The sequence below is a fragment of the Spinacia oleracea genome, chromosome 6 (assembly GCF_020520425.1).
Source record: "Spinacia oleracea cultivar Varoflay chromosome 6, BTI_SOV_V1, whole genome shotgun sequence".
In the NCBI taxonomy this organism is placed as follows: Eukaryota; Viridiplantae; Streptophyta; class Magnoliopsida; order Caryophyllales; family Amaranthaceae; genus Spinacia; species Spinacia oleracea.
Genome location: NC_079492.1, coordinates 71,833,032 through 71,851,328, shown reverse-complemented (window position 1 = coordinate 71,851,328; position 18,297 = coordinate 71,833,032). Strand labels below are relative to the sequence as shown.

The 18,297-nt window shown below is 38.2% G+C and overlaps 1 protein-coding gene across 1 annotated transcript; it reads right to left on the bottom strand.

Annotated features, from left to right (window-relative positions):
* Positions 1 to 232: 232 nt before the first annotated feature.
* On the bottom strand, positions 233 to 9,471 carry LOC110804876 (la-related protein 1C). Its single transcript, XM_022010474.2, has 6 exons — positions 8,806 to 9,471; positions 7,639 to 8,200; positions 7,383 to 7,521; positions 7,196 to 7,286; positions 887 to 958; positions 233 to 786 (listed from the first exon to the last, which is right to left on the bottom strand). Exons 1-6 carry the CDS (start codon positions 9,193 to 9,195, stop codon positions 571 to 573), a joined length of 1,470 nt encoding a protein of 489 aa, XP_021866166.2. The 5' UTR covers positions 9,196 to 9,471; the 3' UTR covers positions 233 to 570.
* Between the last annotated feature and the right edge of the window lie 8,826 nt (positions 9,472 to 18,297).

The window sequence follows — 18,297 nt, the reverse complement described above, 5'->3', positions numbered from 1 at the left end:
AATAAGGAATGTAAATGCAAGTAAACAACCATAAAGGACACAGAAAAAATGGTGGGGTAACACGGAAAACACCAATAAAGGAAACAGAAATGACGATTGCTAACACGGAAAACACGGGAATAGCTATTTGTCGAGATCCTTCTCCATGATCCCACAGGCATCGTGCCATAAGGGTGAGCCAATATGTAGCTTAAGCAGCACTCCCAAGGTATTGCAAAGCATATCTAGCATATTCTCACTGATGCATTACACAATTTATTCTTATCTAAATTCCAAATACAAAAATCATTCATTTGCAAAAATAAGCGGAAAAAAACTATACAATTCAACAGCTCAATAAAAGTCGCCAGAGTAGACTATTTCAAAAATATTAATGATTCAAATCCTAAGTTAATTTACTTAGCCGCTTCAAAACTGTTGACAAAAATTCAGGGCGCAAACACAAAGAAAATCCATGTAAAATGTTCTTCAAACCCGTCTGACAAAATTCATCCTCCATAAGATCAAAAAAGGGGTTTTAACTCTATATTTGATGATCTATAATCAGAGATTTAGAGTAGTCTAAAAATTTCAACATACACGTTGAATAGACCCTTCCATGTTTGTAACCGCCAAATTGTTACCCAATCCCTTTTCCTTGTCTAGGTTCTCCAATGAAATTCTCTGCATGTTTGTAGTCAGATTATCAAAAGAAGAACCTACAGGGGATTGTGACCCAGATTCTGAAGGAGACTGTTGATGTGTTATCCATTTCATCCAATCATTACACCTCCTTACTTTGTCTCCCTACACAAAATAAAATACAAAAAAGTTCAATTTTGTGCCAATACAATCAACACAATGCATATCCAAGTTAAACTTGAAGAAATATCCAACATGAACTAACCTGTACTTCAACAATGCTAGATCCTTTTAAGCACTCCAGTAGAAAATTTATGTTGTCGGTTAGACTTTGAACCTACCAAAGACAAACGCCAAACACGAAGAGTAAAAATTAACAAAATACTTGCCACAGGTTCCCACCTAACATGGATCTTTATTAATCAAGGAGTTGTGAATTAAAGCACCTTGGGTTAATATATACTGCTAGTGTACAACACACAAGGAAGATAACTCTTATACCTAAAGATCCTAAAACTCACAACATAAAGAAACCCATATTGTATTTGGTGTCACTCTAACTAACCCATAATGTGTTTTCGATACTTGTCAACAACCATAAACACATGATCCTTCATTATACAAAGGAAATTCTAAAATAAAGCACACCAAAAACAAAAAACAAAATAACCTTGCAAAGCAAGTTCAAGCGCATTCGTAAGATAGTTCACTTGTTATAAGTTATATAAATGTGCAAGTCATAATTTTGATAGCTGAAACAAAGAACTAGACTTTCACAAACCATCCATTCACTAAAATAAAAGCAAGGTAAAGGAAATAAGAGAAGCGTAAAAAATTTAAATGGGACACAAAATATTATCAAATTGTAAGATGACTTCGAGTCAATGGAATATTTACATCAAAGCTAGACTCCATTTCAATGAATATAAGATAACCCTATTTCTATAACTTGTAATATAGATGTTTGCTAATTAGAAAACAAGTGATTCCGAATAATAATAATAATATGTATATCACCAACCGTGCTAACGATATTTAGGTATAAGAAGCTTTGAAAATAATGTAGATTCTGAATAATGATGCAAAAAATGGTGCACAGTGAGCATGGTGCACCTAAAGAACACTATTATATAATTAAAAGAAAAGCGGTTACGTTAAAAGAACATGAATACAATTTTTATTTATATTTTTAATAAATAGTGAAATAATATACTATTTTTTATAACAAAAAAGTGAAATATTATGTCGCATGTTCTTTTGCTTATGCACATATGTTCTTTTAGTGCATCATTCTCACTGTACACCATGGTCCATAGTCCACTGATCGATGTACGTAGTACTCCCCTTTTTTTTATTGCTCATAGCCAAAATTCACTTTATTTAGAATTGGATTTAACATGTGCACATGAGTTGATAAAGTAGGTCCATGAGGAGAGAGATGGAGAGAAAGCAAGTGGGAAACTTACCATTTAAAGTATGGAACAATCTCAAATGGACACCTTAAAGTGGAATATGGGGCAAACAAAAAGGGACGAAGAGAGTAATAGCTAAAAAAAAGCTTCAACAACCGTGCTCATAGAATTACTACGTTAAGGTACCAACACCATTAACGCAAGTAATCACATTTAACCCTTACAAAATCCATAACATAACAAGGGTTATTACTGATGGAGCCGACGATTCATTTGTTCTTTTGGCTGTGGGATGTAACGGATTAAATCAAAATGACTCTTAAAACCTCGCTTCCTTTCCATGAAGTAAAATATGGTTATCCCGTTGTCGTCCCGTTATCGCTTTTGGGTCAATTGGAAACAACCTCTATGCAATTGCAGGGGTAAGGTTATGTACACCCGACCCCCCCCCCCTAAACCGCTTCTTGCGGGAGCCTCTTTGAGGCAATGATAATATTAAAAAATAAAATAAGGGTTCTTACCACCGAGTTACATACACATTCGCACAAATGTCAACAGATTCACAATCCATTTCTAGATCCCACTTTGAAGAAATATTTGAAAAAGTGAAAGAACACTAATATGTTTCTTATTTGAAGATTCAACTCTCAACATACGCATATTTCTCTAACCAAGATATCTTTATGTTGTCAATATGTGCCCTAACCAAGGGTTTCCAAAGAGGAAGAAGCATAGCACCCACAGTCAATGACGATGAGTATAATGACACTACTATAAAAATTTCACGTACTTCCTACATGCCCAAAGGAGGCAACCTAGAGTTTTTTGTGATAAATATACCAACACCAGAAACACTGAAAGTCATTCTAGCAAAAGAACCAACACCGAAGAGCCTAGCGTCAGACCCTAAACAAGATCCTAATCATGTACGGATGTACCTGCACTTAGTGATAAATAGTATTCAATGCTTACTGAAATAAAAATATAACCCGAACCGCCGTCTAAATACCTTTTTCTAAAGTATAAAGAAGAAACAAGACTTCCCTCAATCAAAACCTTAAAATATTTATTTTTGTGTGTGGTTATTATTTTAGCCTTTTCAAGAAAACAGTCACTTTCAAGAAAAGAAAATCAAAGTTTAATTATCTACTATAAAGTGATTAAAATGCTTACACAAAACAATTTATTTGCCAACCAAAAACATAAACTATGCTGACTATATAATAACAGTTCTTGCAATGTGTCCGACAAACACTCACTTATTTCTTCTACACCATGTAAGTTAAGCTTATCAACTTTGAATGATATATTTAGAGACAGAATGTCAGGAAAATAATCATTCAGGGATGCCTAGAGCTACCAAAAGTGCTATCTGTACATGCATTAAAAAATAAATGCTATGTGTACATGCCTTTAAAATTAAATGCTATGTGAGTATGTGTACATGCATTAAAAAATAAATTGGAAAATACTTGCTTAACATCATCAAGGAAAAGAAACTAGTGTAGGTAGTTTATAAGTTGATAAATACCGCGGATACCAAATGCAAAACATTAATGTTAAACAGTGACTATAACTTTCAGTCGCTGCCAGTGTTACAAGCAAAAGGGAGAAAAAAAACTCAAAAGAAACAGTAGCCTCAAAATATTACACCATGTAGGCCTGAAATTTGAAAAATTACACCTCTAGGCAGTCCCTGATTGCCCAACCAACAACCAACAGAAGTTAATTTTTGGTAATGTGATCACAAAAACGGATATTAGATGTTCATACATCAAAAAGACAATTATCCTATGATGTTCATAACAAATACTTATATGTTGACAAATTCAACTACTGATCACCAAAGAATATTGGGACATGGGAGGGTCATATTCCAAACCACAAATCATCTTTATGCAATTACTGAGATGTGCCTACTGTCCTACAATTATCCTATATCTTAGGCCAAAACATTAAAGTTTTCCTAAAAACAATGTCATAAATATAAGAATACACTTGATAGGTCACTTTATAATCAATAACGGATATGCAAAGACGAGAAAACAACGTATAGAAGAAGCATGACTTTAAAATGAAAAAATGATATTTGCAAATGTTACAGAGTATGTAAGTCATACGATAACACCTTTCATTTGAAGTTCATCATATTTTAGTATGAAAGCATCACTCAGTATGTAAAGGGGTATAATATACTCCCTCCGTATTTTATTAGGAGTCGCATGTTGACCGGCACGCGTATTAAGTAAGGAGAGTTGAATCTAATAAAAATAATAAAGCAAGTGGAGGAAAGAGTAATAAACAAATAGAAAAAAGATGATGGGAAAAGTATTTTAATCAAAGTAGAGAGGGAGTTTATATTAATATATTAAATATGATGGTCTCTAGAGGAAATTAATATATTAAATAATTAGAAAGTGGGATAGAAAAGTTACTAAAAATGGAAGTGTGACTCCTAATAAAGTAGGGCCGGAAATGATAAGTGTGACTCCTTAAAAAAAATTCCGAGGGAGTACCTAATAAATAACAAAATAACACAAAATCAAGTGTGGTTCATTGCTCACAATTAACTGTTCACCGTACCAGCAGTTCAGCTACATTCCTTCATCTCACGAATTAGATTAACATACAGTCATCAAAACATCCTAGATGTAAAACCTACAACAACTCTCATCAGGTAGTATTTCAATATAACACACATCAAAAGCAAACCTTGACGGATAATCCCCAATGTAAAGTCATAATACAATTCCCTTTACCCACCAATAGTTAGAGGACTTCACGTAAGCCTTCCTGAATGCACATGTTTCTAGGTACTAAAAAAGACGAATATGAAAGCTTTAGTGCACAAAATATATAAAAAGAAGTTTAGGTAAAATAGACTTTATGTAATAACATAAATGCAAAGCTAGAGGTCTCAGGCACTGTTTTAATAACAATTTAGCTTTTCAATGGACATCCAAAGATCATGAGTCTATCTAAGCACCATCTTAGAATAAACTTAAGACTAAGTATAAAAAAATCCCATAACTATGTGACACTTAAGAAGCCACCCTAGATTAATTTTTGAACCCTGTAGAAGTTGATAATGGATGCTGAGCCACAGACATGGTAACTGCTATTAATTGCCTTACACATCATGACACATGAGCTTTTGAGACTAAGGGGAATTCAAAATTAGATAGCCCAAAAATAAACCAACGTTCAGGGATATCAAGGAATTCTGACTTTGATGTTTCCCAGCTAGACCCCATTGACGTAAATAGTCAGTCCTTCCTAATCCAATGCTTGCTCCTTTGCAGAGAACAAAGTGGTATATTCTCTAATTTCACAAGAATAAATCTATTTTAAATAACAAATTCGACTTAATATTGCTTACTAGAGTGAAAAGCTTTATCAATCCAAACACTTCCCAGAGACTAGGCAATCTACCCCTTTTCTGTTTCCATGTGTGAGGACCATTGCTAAACAACGCCTTCCATACTCTTAACAATATTTATAGATTTTATTCTTGCTAATTAAATTATCTTAAGGAAATGAGCAGCCAGCTCACACACTACGAGTTAAGACACCTTTAAACACCCAAAGGCCCAGAAGGCAGAAAACTCAACGCGTGAATGAGAAAGAAAACACGAATCACACAACCTCACCCACATTCAATAAAGCGACCAAAGAACACCCATAAAAACTCTTACACTCACCAAATGAAGATATAAGCTAGTTAATATGCATGCAAACAACATCACAATACCAAATTATGCCCACCGATTCTAGCTAGTACAGAATATCTTTTAAAATCCAAATCCCTTTTTCTCCTCTTTTCAAAATATCAACTACAAAAGCATCATCATCAATCTCCAAAATGTTAAGCACTCAGTCTCTATTCCATCTTAAATTATGAATCATTGTGCTTAATATTAATGCAGTTTGACGCCTTGGTGGATTTTTCATTCATTTCATACCTCCTCGGTCTTGAGTACAACAAAATGAACAACAATTGCAACTTCTTCTCGTTTCTATATTAAAAACACTAATAGATGTCAGAGTCACCTGCCAGCAGCAAAAATGACAGTTCTTCCCCCACCTACTCCCATACAACATCCCGTACCATGCCAATTGGGGGGGAGGGGGGTCTGTTGTGAGAAACGTAGGCAAATGCACACTAAGCCTTAGGGTCCTTCGATACTCATAGTTTGCTAAAAGGAAAAGAGAAAAACAACCTAAAAGTGGGCTTGACCATATGAAAATGATTATACGAGCATTGACATTCTTTTTTGTAAAACATGTTAAGAATTGTTACATACATGACGGAAGTTATAAACAAGAATACAGGATAGTACTTGGTAAACAATATCAAGAAAAAATCAAACCATTTGAACATCAAACTATAATATGAAAGCTGACACAAAAAAATGTTCAGTAGCAAAACTGATGCAATTGTTACATGCTAAAGACAATCTTTAAGTAATAACAATAAGGATCTAATATTATTAACAAAATGCAAGATTCACGAATTGTCTAAAAGCGAGGTGGATCAACTTATCATCAACTAAAAATACAAACATACCAAGACAATGACCAGAAAATATAGAGGATTGTTGTATGACTACAAGTCATTCAGATAACCGAAAACAGGACTCGATTTCATTCTGATCAATAAAATACCGAAACCAACCTCCAGTACATCAAAACTAATGACATTTCTAGGTTGAGAATAAAGTAATATCAATCCTACATTCTGACCTATCTTTCTTTTTTCCCTCTCAGACTAGCTGGTCCGGCATTACATCAGCCAACCACGTAGGATCTTTGAGAAGGCATTATGAACAAGATCTTGTGTTAAGAAAATTAGGAATGCCATTATACAAGCAATACCTAGGTGAAATGCACCATTTGGATAATTCGACCAAATTACCGAAATAACATGTAGAGAAACAAGCACACTTTGCGTATTTGCAAGCTGACCAACACCACACTAATGATTAATTACCTATACAAGCAAATAATACACACTACTTCACAAGACAAAAGAAAGCCGCATTAAGATATCAACCTTATGCACAATATGATGAAATATGAACAATTATGACATCAACTCTTTCAAACACAGGAAATTAGTATTAAAAGGAAATAAAAGTGCACAAAATTGCAACACAACTTACTCGAGGGAAGTTAGCAATTAAGGTTATAGGAACCCATCCCTGTTCATCCATCTTGGACCTCAAGTACTCATCTTTCACCAAATTAGCATCACTGCAAATTTCAAATGCAATAATAAATCACACAAAAGTATGGAAATGACAAAGTTATAGCTAGCGAAGGAACTACAAAGTTTACTGGTAATGGTACCTGAAATAGTACTCGATCTGATGGATAATAGAAAGACGCATGGGGTCTGATTGAACGAGATAAGATGGAGGTGGTGGACCAGTGACATAAGGCATTCCCCTAAAGTACTCCGGTGGAACAAGATAGACCACAGCAGGATCTATGTTAAGACAAGAAGGAGAAAATTATAAAAAATATATGTCAATATATTAAACAAAACAAATAGAAAAATAAATAAAATCTAAAGTTTTAGAAGCAAGAATGTCTCAAATCTTACCATATACAAAGGCATTCCCATAAGGTCTCACAGGAGGAGGAGCGAATGGTGAAGCCCCTTGTACTGAAGGGCCCATAAAACCCCGGCCATGAGGCCTATGATGATGTCCATATGAACCCCTTGCATGTGAACTAGGAGATGAGCCCCAATCATGATTCCCGTGATCCTGATCACGCCTACCTCCTTGGTAGTGGTTCCTCGCATCTCCACGGCCATGTTGCCCATAATTTCCTCGCCGGTTTGAACTTCTTTGACTGTAGTTCTCATTTGATGTATTTGTGTGAGATGCAAACCCTCCGGTTGGCCTAGTCTCTCTAAAAGATGAGTCAGGCCCTGCACCCGGCCCTACTTTGTTAAAACCACTCTGCGCCATTTCAGGAACTGGAAGTGCTTGCAATGGCGAAGGAGGTGTAGGGCCTCGAGAAAAACCACCTTGTTTGCCACCACCACCACCACGCTTCATTGATCTCTGTCTTGTGGGTGCAGCACTATTTATGCTAGAATTGTGATTAGTGCTAGCACTACCTTGGTTAGGATGTTGTGAATGTGAAGTAATGAGTCCCTGTAATCAACACAAGTCAGAAAAACCAATCCCTTTAAAGACAACAAATCAATAACTAGCTTCACGTGCACAATCCAAATATACACAATACCTTCGGTGTTTATACTTAACACTGTTGGAATCATAAACATTTCTTCAAGGTTTACAATAATCAACAGAATCACTCAAACAATAAAACACATCCTTGTAAATTCAAGACTTCATAAACATGAACAACCGGAAAACAATGTGTATAATACCCACGAAACCATTGAAAATACAGTCTATCGAAAGACAAAGAATATCATGAAGTAAACTTCAACAAAAATAAACAATAGCAAAACAAATTTTCAATTTACATGAATCGCTAATACGGAGTACATGCATAACCATAATTGTCTGAAGAATCTTAATTAATTAACCGAAAATAAACACCTTCCAGCAATTAATATGTTTGTTAAAACGTAATTATCATTTGATCAACAAAAACAAACAAAACCCTCAACACCTAAAATCACTATTTAATACCAAATATTCAACCTTTTTTCTTCCTATAATCAAAACTAATCAAATATGAATTCAAAAAATTAAAATAATTACAATCAAAAGAAAGTAGAGCCAGATACCTGAGAAACAGGGCCAGAAACTTCAGGGGTAGATTTCGGAGAATCGGAAGACGACGGCGTCGGTTTAAAGAGAGGCCGAGTCGACTCTGATAAAGCGGGCCAGGCGGCGGCGCCCATAACAACACCGTGATCACCACCAGGAGGAGAAGGAAGAGGCGGAGGAGAAATCGGCTTATTCCAAGCAGCTTTTTTAGCTACATTGCCCTCAGTCGACGGTAAAATATCCGGTGGAGACGATTCTGTCTTTTCCGGTAATTCTCCAACGCCTCTAACAACAACCTGAGCCCACGGCGAGGGAAGGACACCACGTTGCTTGACAGGACTACGTGGTGAGTTGTTGCTCATAGTCGAATCCTCCGCCGCCACCGTCGTTGGTGCTGTCGTCGCCATCCCAAATTAGGGCTGGCAAAGAATTTTTTTTATAAATAAAACAAAAAGAATTGATTCTTAAAAAAAATTTAATTTAATAGGATGCGGAATGATGGAGACAAAAAAGAGAGATTTTCAGAATTTGTTGATTTTGACATGGAAATTAACGACGGTGGTGTTGGTGGCGGCGGCGGCCATACCTTCGGCCTGTCTCTTCTCAAGAGTGTTGTGCGTTTGGGTGTGTTTTATTTTATGAGGAGACAGTCTAGTTCGGCGTTGGTGTTTATTTGGGAGTTTTTTTTTTTATATAATTTTTTTTTTTGAGGAAACCATCAAAGTGGTCTCATGTTTGTTGTTGGTCTTCTACTCTTCTACGGAGTAATTTTTTTATTTTATTTTTTATTTTTTTTTTTGCTAGCAATGCCTTCGTTGCAAGCAAAGTGTGCCATGCCTCACTAATATTTGTTGAAAAACAAATAATTTGGATCAAGTTAGAAAAAGGAATAATATTATCATTTAGTTTGACACAAATTCTTATTTATTTATAAGGGGTGTACATTAAATATTGCACACCGAAATCAAAGTTGACTCAAAGTACATAAAAGTTACCCCTGAAGTTAATACATCAAATTTTTTCATAATATAAAAGTTAACCAAAACATAGTAAAAGTTACAAAAAACTAGGTAAAGGTTATTATGGTGTACGATAAATTTATTGTACACCTTGTGCGCGCAAGACCTTTTGTTAGTTTGATTTGGAATGTGGTATACGGTGATCCACTCTTAATCTTTTAAGTTGACACTAAAACACTTTTGGTTGGATATAATTATATATTGAACTTTGGAAAGTGATAAAGATCGCAACTTGCGACCTTTAAGCCGAATCCCAATGACGATATGACATGCTTATGTGTAATATTTAAATTGGAAAGTAAACATTTTACCTTACTAGTTGTTGGACCAAGGTATACAAAATTATTTTTGTAAAAATGTTACTTAAAAGCTAGGAACTTACAATTTATGATAAATGCTAGAAATGATATGTTAAAGTTAGATGTTGGATTCCCCTCAAAAAAAAAAGTTAGATGTTGGATTTACATGTAACAGGAAATAGAAACCATATGCGTTTTAATTGATAGTTCGAAGGTATAATATATAGGAAATTATACCCAAATAAAACAATACATTTTGTATCACAATGGAAGGGTGAAACCGTAAATGCTCTATTGTTAAGAATAAGACAAAATAAAACAAAGAAGGAAATGAGGGACATGCACGTAAATGCACTATTGGGTGAATAGTAATCAAAGTATGAAGCTTTATAAGTGTTAGGATGTAGCATATTTTATATGTTACAAGAAATGAAGGAAAATTTTAATATCCTAATTTACAATCTTATTATTATTATTTTATTTTATTTTTTCAAATGCTAATAGAGTCAATCAGCGTAAAAAAATTAGTAGGAAGCCGAGAAACAATCTGCCCCCACCCCTCTAGCTATAGCAAAGCCTATCCTGATGAAGATATGAGCAGTAGCACGAGCCCCAATGTCTTGAGTCTTATAGAACTTCTGAACCCGCTTCAACAACTCAACAACATCCTTATCCAGTTCCCCCAGAGAAGAGAAAGGAAGAAAACCATAACCAATTGCCCGACAACCTACCTCGTACTTGGCACGCTTTCGCCTAGCCGCATTAGTCACAACCCGTCCCGGAACAAAGTCAGACAAACCAAATTGTGTCAAAGGAGAAGATCTTGTCAAGCCAACACACACATCACCGCCCCGTTCTTAAGAATAGAGTAACACGTCTGCAGGTCGAAGAGCTTCGTCGTTCCCTCTAGACAGTCCAATATCAACCTCTTTCCTTGCTGAAATCCCAGACCGATAACAAACGTCAGCAAGGGTGTCCCGAACAACATTATGCCTATGTTTAATACCCACAATACCAGCACACGACACCGCATGATCACCGAAGATATCCCCCGCAAAAATTTTGGAGCAAGCAGAACATGAAGTTGAAATATAGAACAAAGAAACACCCAACCGGTAACACAACACACAGCGGTAAGTCTTAGCATTCATCGTCTGTCCCAAACCCGAGTCGGGGACCGCCCGAAGCCAAGTAGAGGTGTGATCTCCTTGTTGCGATTTCCACAATGTCGATTGACGGGGAGATAAAGAGAAAGGTGGATTCTGCAGATGTAGTAACCTTTGTGAAATATATATATCTGTCAATTTCTTCGAGTTTAGGGGCTGCGACCTCACTAGGATTACTCAAAATGTTAGACTCCACAGTTCAATTAAATAGACCCAACGCATCGTCAAAGGCTCGACCAAGAACAACAATGCCAACATGTCGAAGAAGTTATGTCTGCAAACCAGCAGACTCCAATCGAGAAATAAGAAAAGCATAATGACGAACATCTCCCGCGGAATAAACACCAAGCCCTCCAAACGCAAAAGGTAAGGTGGCAAGTCACCACTGCCAATCGCCAAACTCAGGCCCCAAAGCAGTAACAATACGCTCTAAGGAAGATCGAAGGGCCCCATCGAAAGTGCGTCGAGCTGCTTCAAAAATACCAGGAGGAAAAGTACGCAAAGCAAAGTAGACTTAAGAAACTATGGTACTGTGAGGGGGTCGAAAAAGCACGAGGCTAATGCGTGACCTCGTCCCTCGTGGGTGTGACGATTCTTTTTATTCAATCAAGTGTAATTGGATTTCCTGTGAGTTTACACCCAATTGACTAGTAATATAGGAGTCGCCATTCAGTTTTTAACGACAATGAGAAAAACTGACAAAACCCGGTTATCGTGACATAAAGGGAGTGCAATTATGTTTGACCACGACGGCCGTAGGTTCCCTTGTGATCCCTGGTGGTGGGGATCGCTCAACGTACACCAGCAGGGTAGAGATTGAGGGTTCGGGGGACTGTAACTATCGAGAGGAGTACTCGCTCTTCGATAACTCCAGAGGCAGGATATCCTTACTAGCTCAGCATAAATAATTGAAGGGACATGCGTTAACTATTAAACTAATCTGAGTTGATTTTAATAATATGCAACACATAGTACTACATCGAGCGCGATTATCTGATTTAGATTGTTTTAAGGGACCTAGCATGATAATCCAATTTCCCAAAATATCATATTTATTAAGCGTGATCGAACAATCAGATTTTAGTTAGTTTAACAGTTCATAAAAGGGCGAGGAAAGCAATTAAACCATGGAAAAGGGACACATTACGACGCACCCTTGAGAGGTGCGTCACGGTTCTCAGAAAACTAACCACTTTGACTTTGCTATTTCCCCTTTTATTTAACGAATCTCAAATTATGGGACGGGATACGTTCTGTTCGATTTATGGATCGATTGCGACAGAACGCGTGATCAGTTTTGCAGCGTGAGGCTTAGGGATTTAGAGTCAATACTCAGAATATAATTGTGTGTTGTGTTTTTCACGTCGAACTTAAGGCCCTATTTATAGAAAAGAGTTCGTGGAAAGATAGAATTGCAGAACTCTAATCCACGAGGAATTAGGAAAAAACACGTACCAGGTATTTTCAGCGCCCAGGCCTGGGCGCCGAAGATTTCGGCGCCTAGAGCCAGGCGTTGAAAATAGGATCTGGGCTGTTTTTCTTAGTCAGATTCGGATTCCTAGAATCCGGAGTATTTGAGATTTAATTGAGTCTTTTAGTGCGTATTAACCTTGTGACGGGATGCGTCTGGGCCCGTTACGAACTCTAGGCTCGTTAGGATTTTAATTAATACGTGACTCCTATTTTCGAATCATATTAGGAATAGGATTCTCTCGCAATTTCTATCTCATTTAGGATTTATGTTGGAGTGCAACACCTAATTCTGACAGGTTTCTATCTTTTATGACTTGCCACTTTTAACAATTACCGATTACGGCAGTTACTATTTTTAGAAGGTTTCCATAAATAGCAGGTTTCTATAAATATCAGGTTTCGGGTGAAATGAAAAGGGGAATTGAGATTCGTTATTTTATAGGAGATGCGTTGTCAAGTGGAGATTTACGTTTTCATCATCGAACCTTCCCTTTCGGGAATGGGGACAAAAGTAGGTGTCTACAGTTAGCCCCCACTTTGACTGAGTCTTGGAGTAAGACGATGGTCAAAGTATTAGATGGAGTGCGTCGCACAAGCCATGGTGACCTGTTTTGGCGAGGGTCTCACGAGCCCCCGAGTGATAACATTTGACTTAAGGGTCATCACTTGAAGTGTCGACATATCCCTCACGTGTCATTGGGATTTGTCAACGGATAGTATAGAAACTTCCTCAGTATGTCATTGGAAGGATCTAAAGAAGTGTAGAAACTCCCTCACTTTGTCATTGGGAGTAGCTACAGATGTTTTTCGAAATCAAAGCTATAAAGTGTAATTGGGCCTGGCCAAGCCCAACCTCGAGGTAAAAATATTTTTTAAAGATTCTCATTTTCAGGGCTAGCCAAACGAGAAAACCCCCTTGTTTTCACAGGATGTAAAACGAAGGAAAATCCAGCACATCGCTCTTTTTTGGAAAAAAAACGGAAAACCAATCCTTTTAATTTTTGGAAAAGGGAAAACCAGAAAAATTTATCGCTGCAGCGACTAAGGACCTGCGCGTCTTGTGATGCAGACCCCGCCGGCTAAAGATGGCGAGCCTGTCCGCTAAGGGTGGACGCCCCGTCCGAAAAAGTGGACGAATCTTGTTTTTGAAATTTGAAGATAAGGACCTACGCGGCTTGTGACGTAGACCCCGCCGGCTAAAGATGGCGAGCCTGTCCGCTAAGGGTGGACGCCCCGTCCGAAAAAGTGGACGAATCTTGTTTTTGAAATTTGAAAATAAGGACCTACGCGGCTTGTGACGTAGACCCCGCCGGCTAAAGATGGCGAGCCTGTCTGCTAAGGGTGGACGCCCCGTCCGAAAAAGTGGACGAATCTTGTTTTTGAAATTTGAAAATAAGGACCTACGCGGCTTGTGACGTAGACCCCGCCGGCTAAAGATGGCGAGCCTGTTTCATTTTGTTTTTTTTTGAAGATTCTATTTTTCGAAAACTGATGACCTGCGCGGCTAGTGACGCAGACCCCGCCCGCTGAAGGTGGGCGAGCCCTGTCCGCTAAGGGTGGACGCCCCGCTCGCTGGAGGTGAGCGAACCTGAATTCGTCCTTTCGATTTGGGATTCGTGTGTCGCGATCTTGCCCGATTGAGGTGGGCAAGTCCCTATTTCATTTTTTCTTGTGATTTCTTTTGAGAATTTCTTTTTATTTATTCTTGTAGGAGCGAATTCTTTCGAGGGATGCTCGGATTTAGTTGCAACCTGAAGGTGGGCTGACAACGTGTTCAGACGGACCATTGTCTTGTGGTCATCATCTTTCATGGTTTTGAGCTAGTCTTTATGGCTCAATCTTGCCACTACCTGGGTCCTTGATTAGGGGACTATGTATAAGTATCAACGGCGACCTTTGTCTTGAGGTCGTAAACCGGTTTTATTTTTTTGAGATTATCCAAACACGGGACTTCGTACAGCGTAGTCTGGGAATATTGTTTTAACTTTGCATACTTTCTTTTAAGATATATTTTTTTCTTTCGAGCCCCCAAGCACTCGTGCTTGACGGTCACTTCTTTTCAAGGAGATTCTTTGGGGATATGCATTTTGTAATGTCCTTGATCGTGTTTGGGATTGTGCTCGTAAGTGCGAGCGATCTTTGTAGTGGTATGCTACTCTTGACAAAGCCGTGAGGTGCGACTTCCAGTAAGGAAATCGGCAATTTTCGAGTCGAATGGATGCGGCAGGGCCCAATAGAAGTTAGGGCCTTTTTTGAGCCTGGGTTCATTTTCGGCGCACAGGCCTGGGCGTTGAAATAATTCACGCCCAGGTGGGGCGTTGAAAGTGTTGTTTGGGATGGTATTTTGATGACACAGTTGGCCTCTTGTTCATTCGTTTATTTCACTTGGAAGTTCTATGTATTCTCTTTTCTTTTGTTTTTTCTTTGTTTTTAGAACGTGATGATTTTCTTGAGAAGCCGTAGCCGAGTGGTGGACTACAGTGCTTGTCGCCTTGGGGCGATTATTTTAAGGAACCGTTGCTCTTAAGGCGTACTGTTATTGCGATAGTTGGGCGAGTCTATATGGCCCGAGGAACATACCTTGAGGCGTAAGACTTTGACCGCTCTTGTTGTTGTATATTTTTCCTTTTGAACGCGTTCGTGAATGTTCGATACTTAGAATGATGATATGTATGTGCGAACGAGCGTTCATAGAATGGCCGTTGTGTGCGGTCCATTAATCAGTTTGCTTGAATCATTTTTTTTTGAGCAATGACTGATTTTGAATAGTTTGCTTAGAAGCTTGATAGGGTTCAGGCCCATTCGTGAAGTGGGCTCAAACATCGTGCCCTTTCGATTGTTCAAACATTTGCTTCGAGATTTTTTATTTTGCTATGGTTGTTTCGTAGCTTGGAGCCCCCAAGTATGCATGTTGGGATGCTTCCTTTTGGTGTACGATTTTTGTAGTTTCTTTCGAGAAAGACGCCTTGGGGTTCCGCTCGTGTAGGTGCGAGCTATCTCTTCCGTGGTAGGTAATATTTTGCTACCTTTAATCCTTAATGTAGAAGTCGTGTGGCTTGCATTTGGGCGATAAGTAGTCTCTGCCTCTTACTCTTGGCCGCGCCCGCATTAGTGCAATGTGCCTTACCTTTTTTAGACTTATACTGTGGGATGGTTGAACTTATGGTGCAACGTAGGTTTGTGCGGCCTAACAGCGTGTCTTAGAACATTCCTCTAGGTGTTGGGATACTATTATTATTTTTTGCATTGGAGTACTTCATCATGCCTCGTTCAGGTATTTGAACAAGTGTAGCACCTTCTGCGTGGGTTTTCACGGCTTATTACTTCGTTCGATGCGAGGATTCATAGGTGTTTCTTTCTTATTTTTATATATGGGCAAAACTTGGCTAGCAGAAAGATTCAGCGCCCAGGCTGGGGCGTTTAAAGATATAGGCGCCCAGCTCTGGGCGTTGAAAATGATTTCTGGGTATATTTTGACAGTTCTTATCCTTGATTTTTTTTCTTTCGCTTTTTCTTTGGAACGACTTAGACTGTGTAACGGGCGCTTGTAGAGCGAGCGTTATGTGCAGTAGTTTGATCGGAGTTTTGGTGACTCGCGATTTTCAGTTACCCTTGTTAGTGGGGTGACTTTATATACTCTAAGTAGTGCTTAGAATTTGGGAGGGGTTGTAGCCATTCTAAGGTTCGTTTTACACGATTAAAGCTTAGGATTGTGCCTCTATGATGTATGTATAGCATTAGCGTCGAGAATTTGCGATAAAATCGTCATTTCGAGTATTTTTAGAGTGTTTTTCTCAAGCTCCCAATTGTAGCTACGGGATTGGCTTGGTGCTATAATGCTTTGCATACGTCTTTATGCATTCATGGTGACATGGATCATGAATAGTTTGAACCAGACTCGTTTAGTGCGAGGTACGTTTGAGTAGTGACCTGCTACTTCTCTTGTAAATGTCGTATTATGCGACATCGCCATGGTCAAGGTAGTAACATGTGGAAGTGTGCTTTGACCAAAAGTTAGGTGCCTTTCTTTACCCATAATCATATTTAGAAATATTTTTGACTCACTTGCAACATCGGGATAAACACATACTTAAATTAAACCAACGACTCTTTATTATGTTCGAAGAAGTCTTTGAAAATTATTTGGAAGTTATTTAAAATCCGAATCCTACTGTGTACAATCCGAGGTGTCCTAAGCAAGTTGATTTATAGAGGGGTTCGTACAGGATCACATGAGTGAATCAAAATACTGTTACGATTTTTGGAATGCTGTCTAAGGATTTGCTGGAAGCCAGGGTGCAGGTGTCAAGATATTACTTGTGCCCGTTTGGCATATGCTTTTAGGCTTTTAAGGCCATCTTTTCCAGAATTGCGGGAATATAAACCGTTTTCAAATTGACTTAGATTTACTTGGTGTATGTCTGCACAAAAGGTCAAGGTATACTTAGTTCTTTCCCTAGCTCTTTCATTTCAATTTTTAGCCCCCAGTTGTTGTTATGTCTTCCCATTAATAATGCTTTCAGATTTCGATTTGTAGATGCCCGTGTCATATGTCTGAGTAGGGTGAGCCTTGGTTAAGTGCCAAGTCCTATTGACAATGTCTGATTTTTTTTCGAAGGGGATTAGCGAGCATTTGAATTACCATGAGCGGGTGCCCTGAGTTCGAAGGAATGATTGGGCGATGCCGTAGAACAATCCTTTTTATTGCAAGCTTACTGCCTTTACTACTTGTTGGCGATTATGACTGTGTCTACTGGTGAAAGAAAGTCTTTAAGCGAACGACTATGTCTGGTGGTGAAAGAAAGTCTTTAAGTGAGTTAGTTCGCTTTTAGGGAGGGTCAAGTCGAGTACTTTAGAGGTCATGGACGCTTGTGCTAGCCCCCATTCAAAGCGATCTTTTGAGTCTTGGCTAAGTGCCTAGAAGTGTGAGTGCTCCTTCTGGCAAGGGTACGTGCCCTTATTATTTTTCGATGTGTGCTCATTAATTTTGGCACCTTGATGACTTGAATTCTTCTTCGTGCTTTCAATTTTTCTTTCGACTTGGATTGCAAGTAATTAAATTTCAATAAGGGACTTCTATTTTTTATTCTTGTTTTTCTATAGGCTTTAATATTTTTGCAAATTGGTTGGACCGAATCATGGATTGCCTACGTATCCGCCTTAAATAGATTTAATTTGGAATCAGGTCTTGCGTAGTTCTTAGCCTAGAAAATGGTTTCTTAGAATGCCGAATTCGATAAGTATGTTCTGAGGTGGATACATATTATTTGAAACGGTAGAATAAGTGAAGTTTATTATTATTTTAATCTGCTGCCTTGCCGTAAGCCAAAAATTTGTTTGTTTTATATTTTTTTTGATTGAGTACATGTATTTCTTTGGTGGTACGTATATCTGAATACGTGCTGTACCCCCCAAGTGTTCGTTATTATTCCGTGTATGTGCAGATAAAATGACGAGCATTTCTGGACAAATTTTAGCAGGCAGAGAGAATCGGCGCCCAGGCAGGGGCGCTAAAGATTTCGGCGCCCAGCTCCGGGCGCTGAAAATGACTT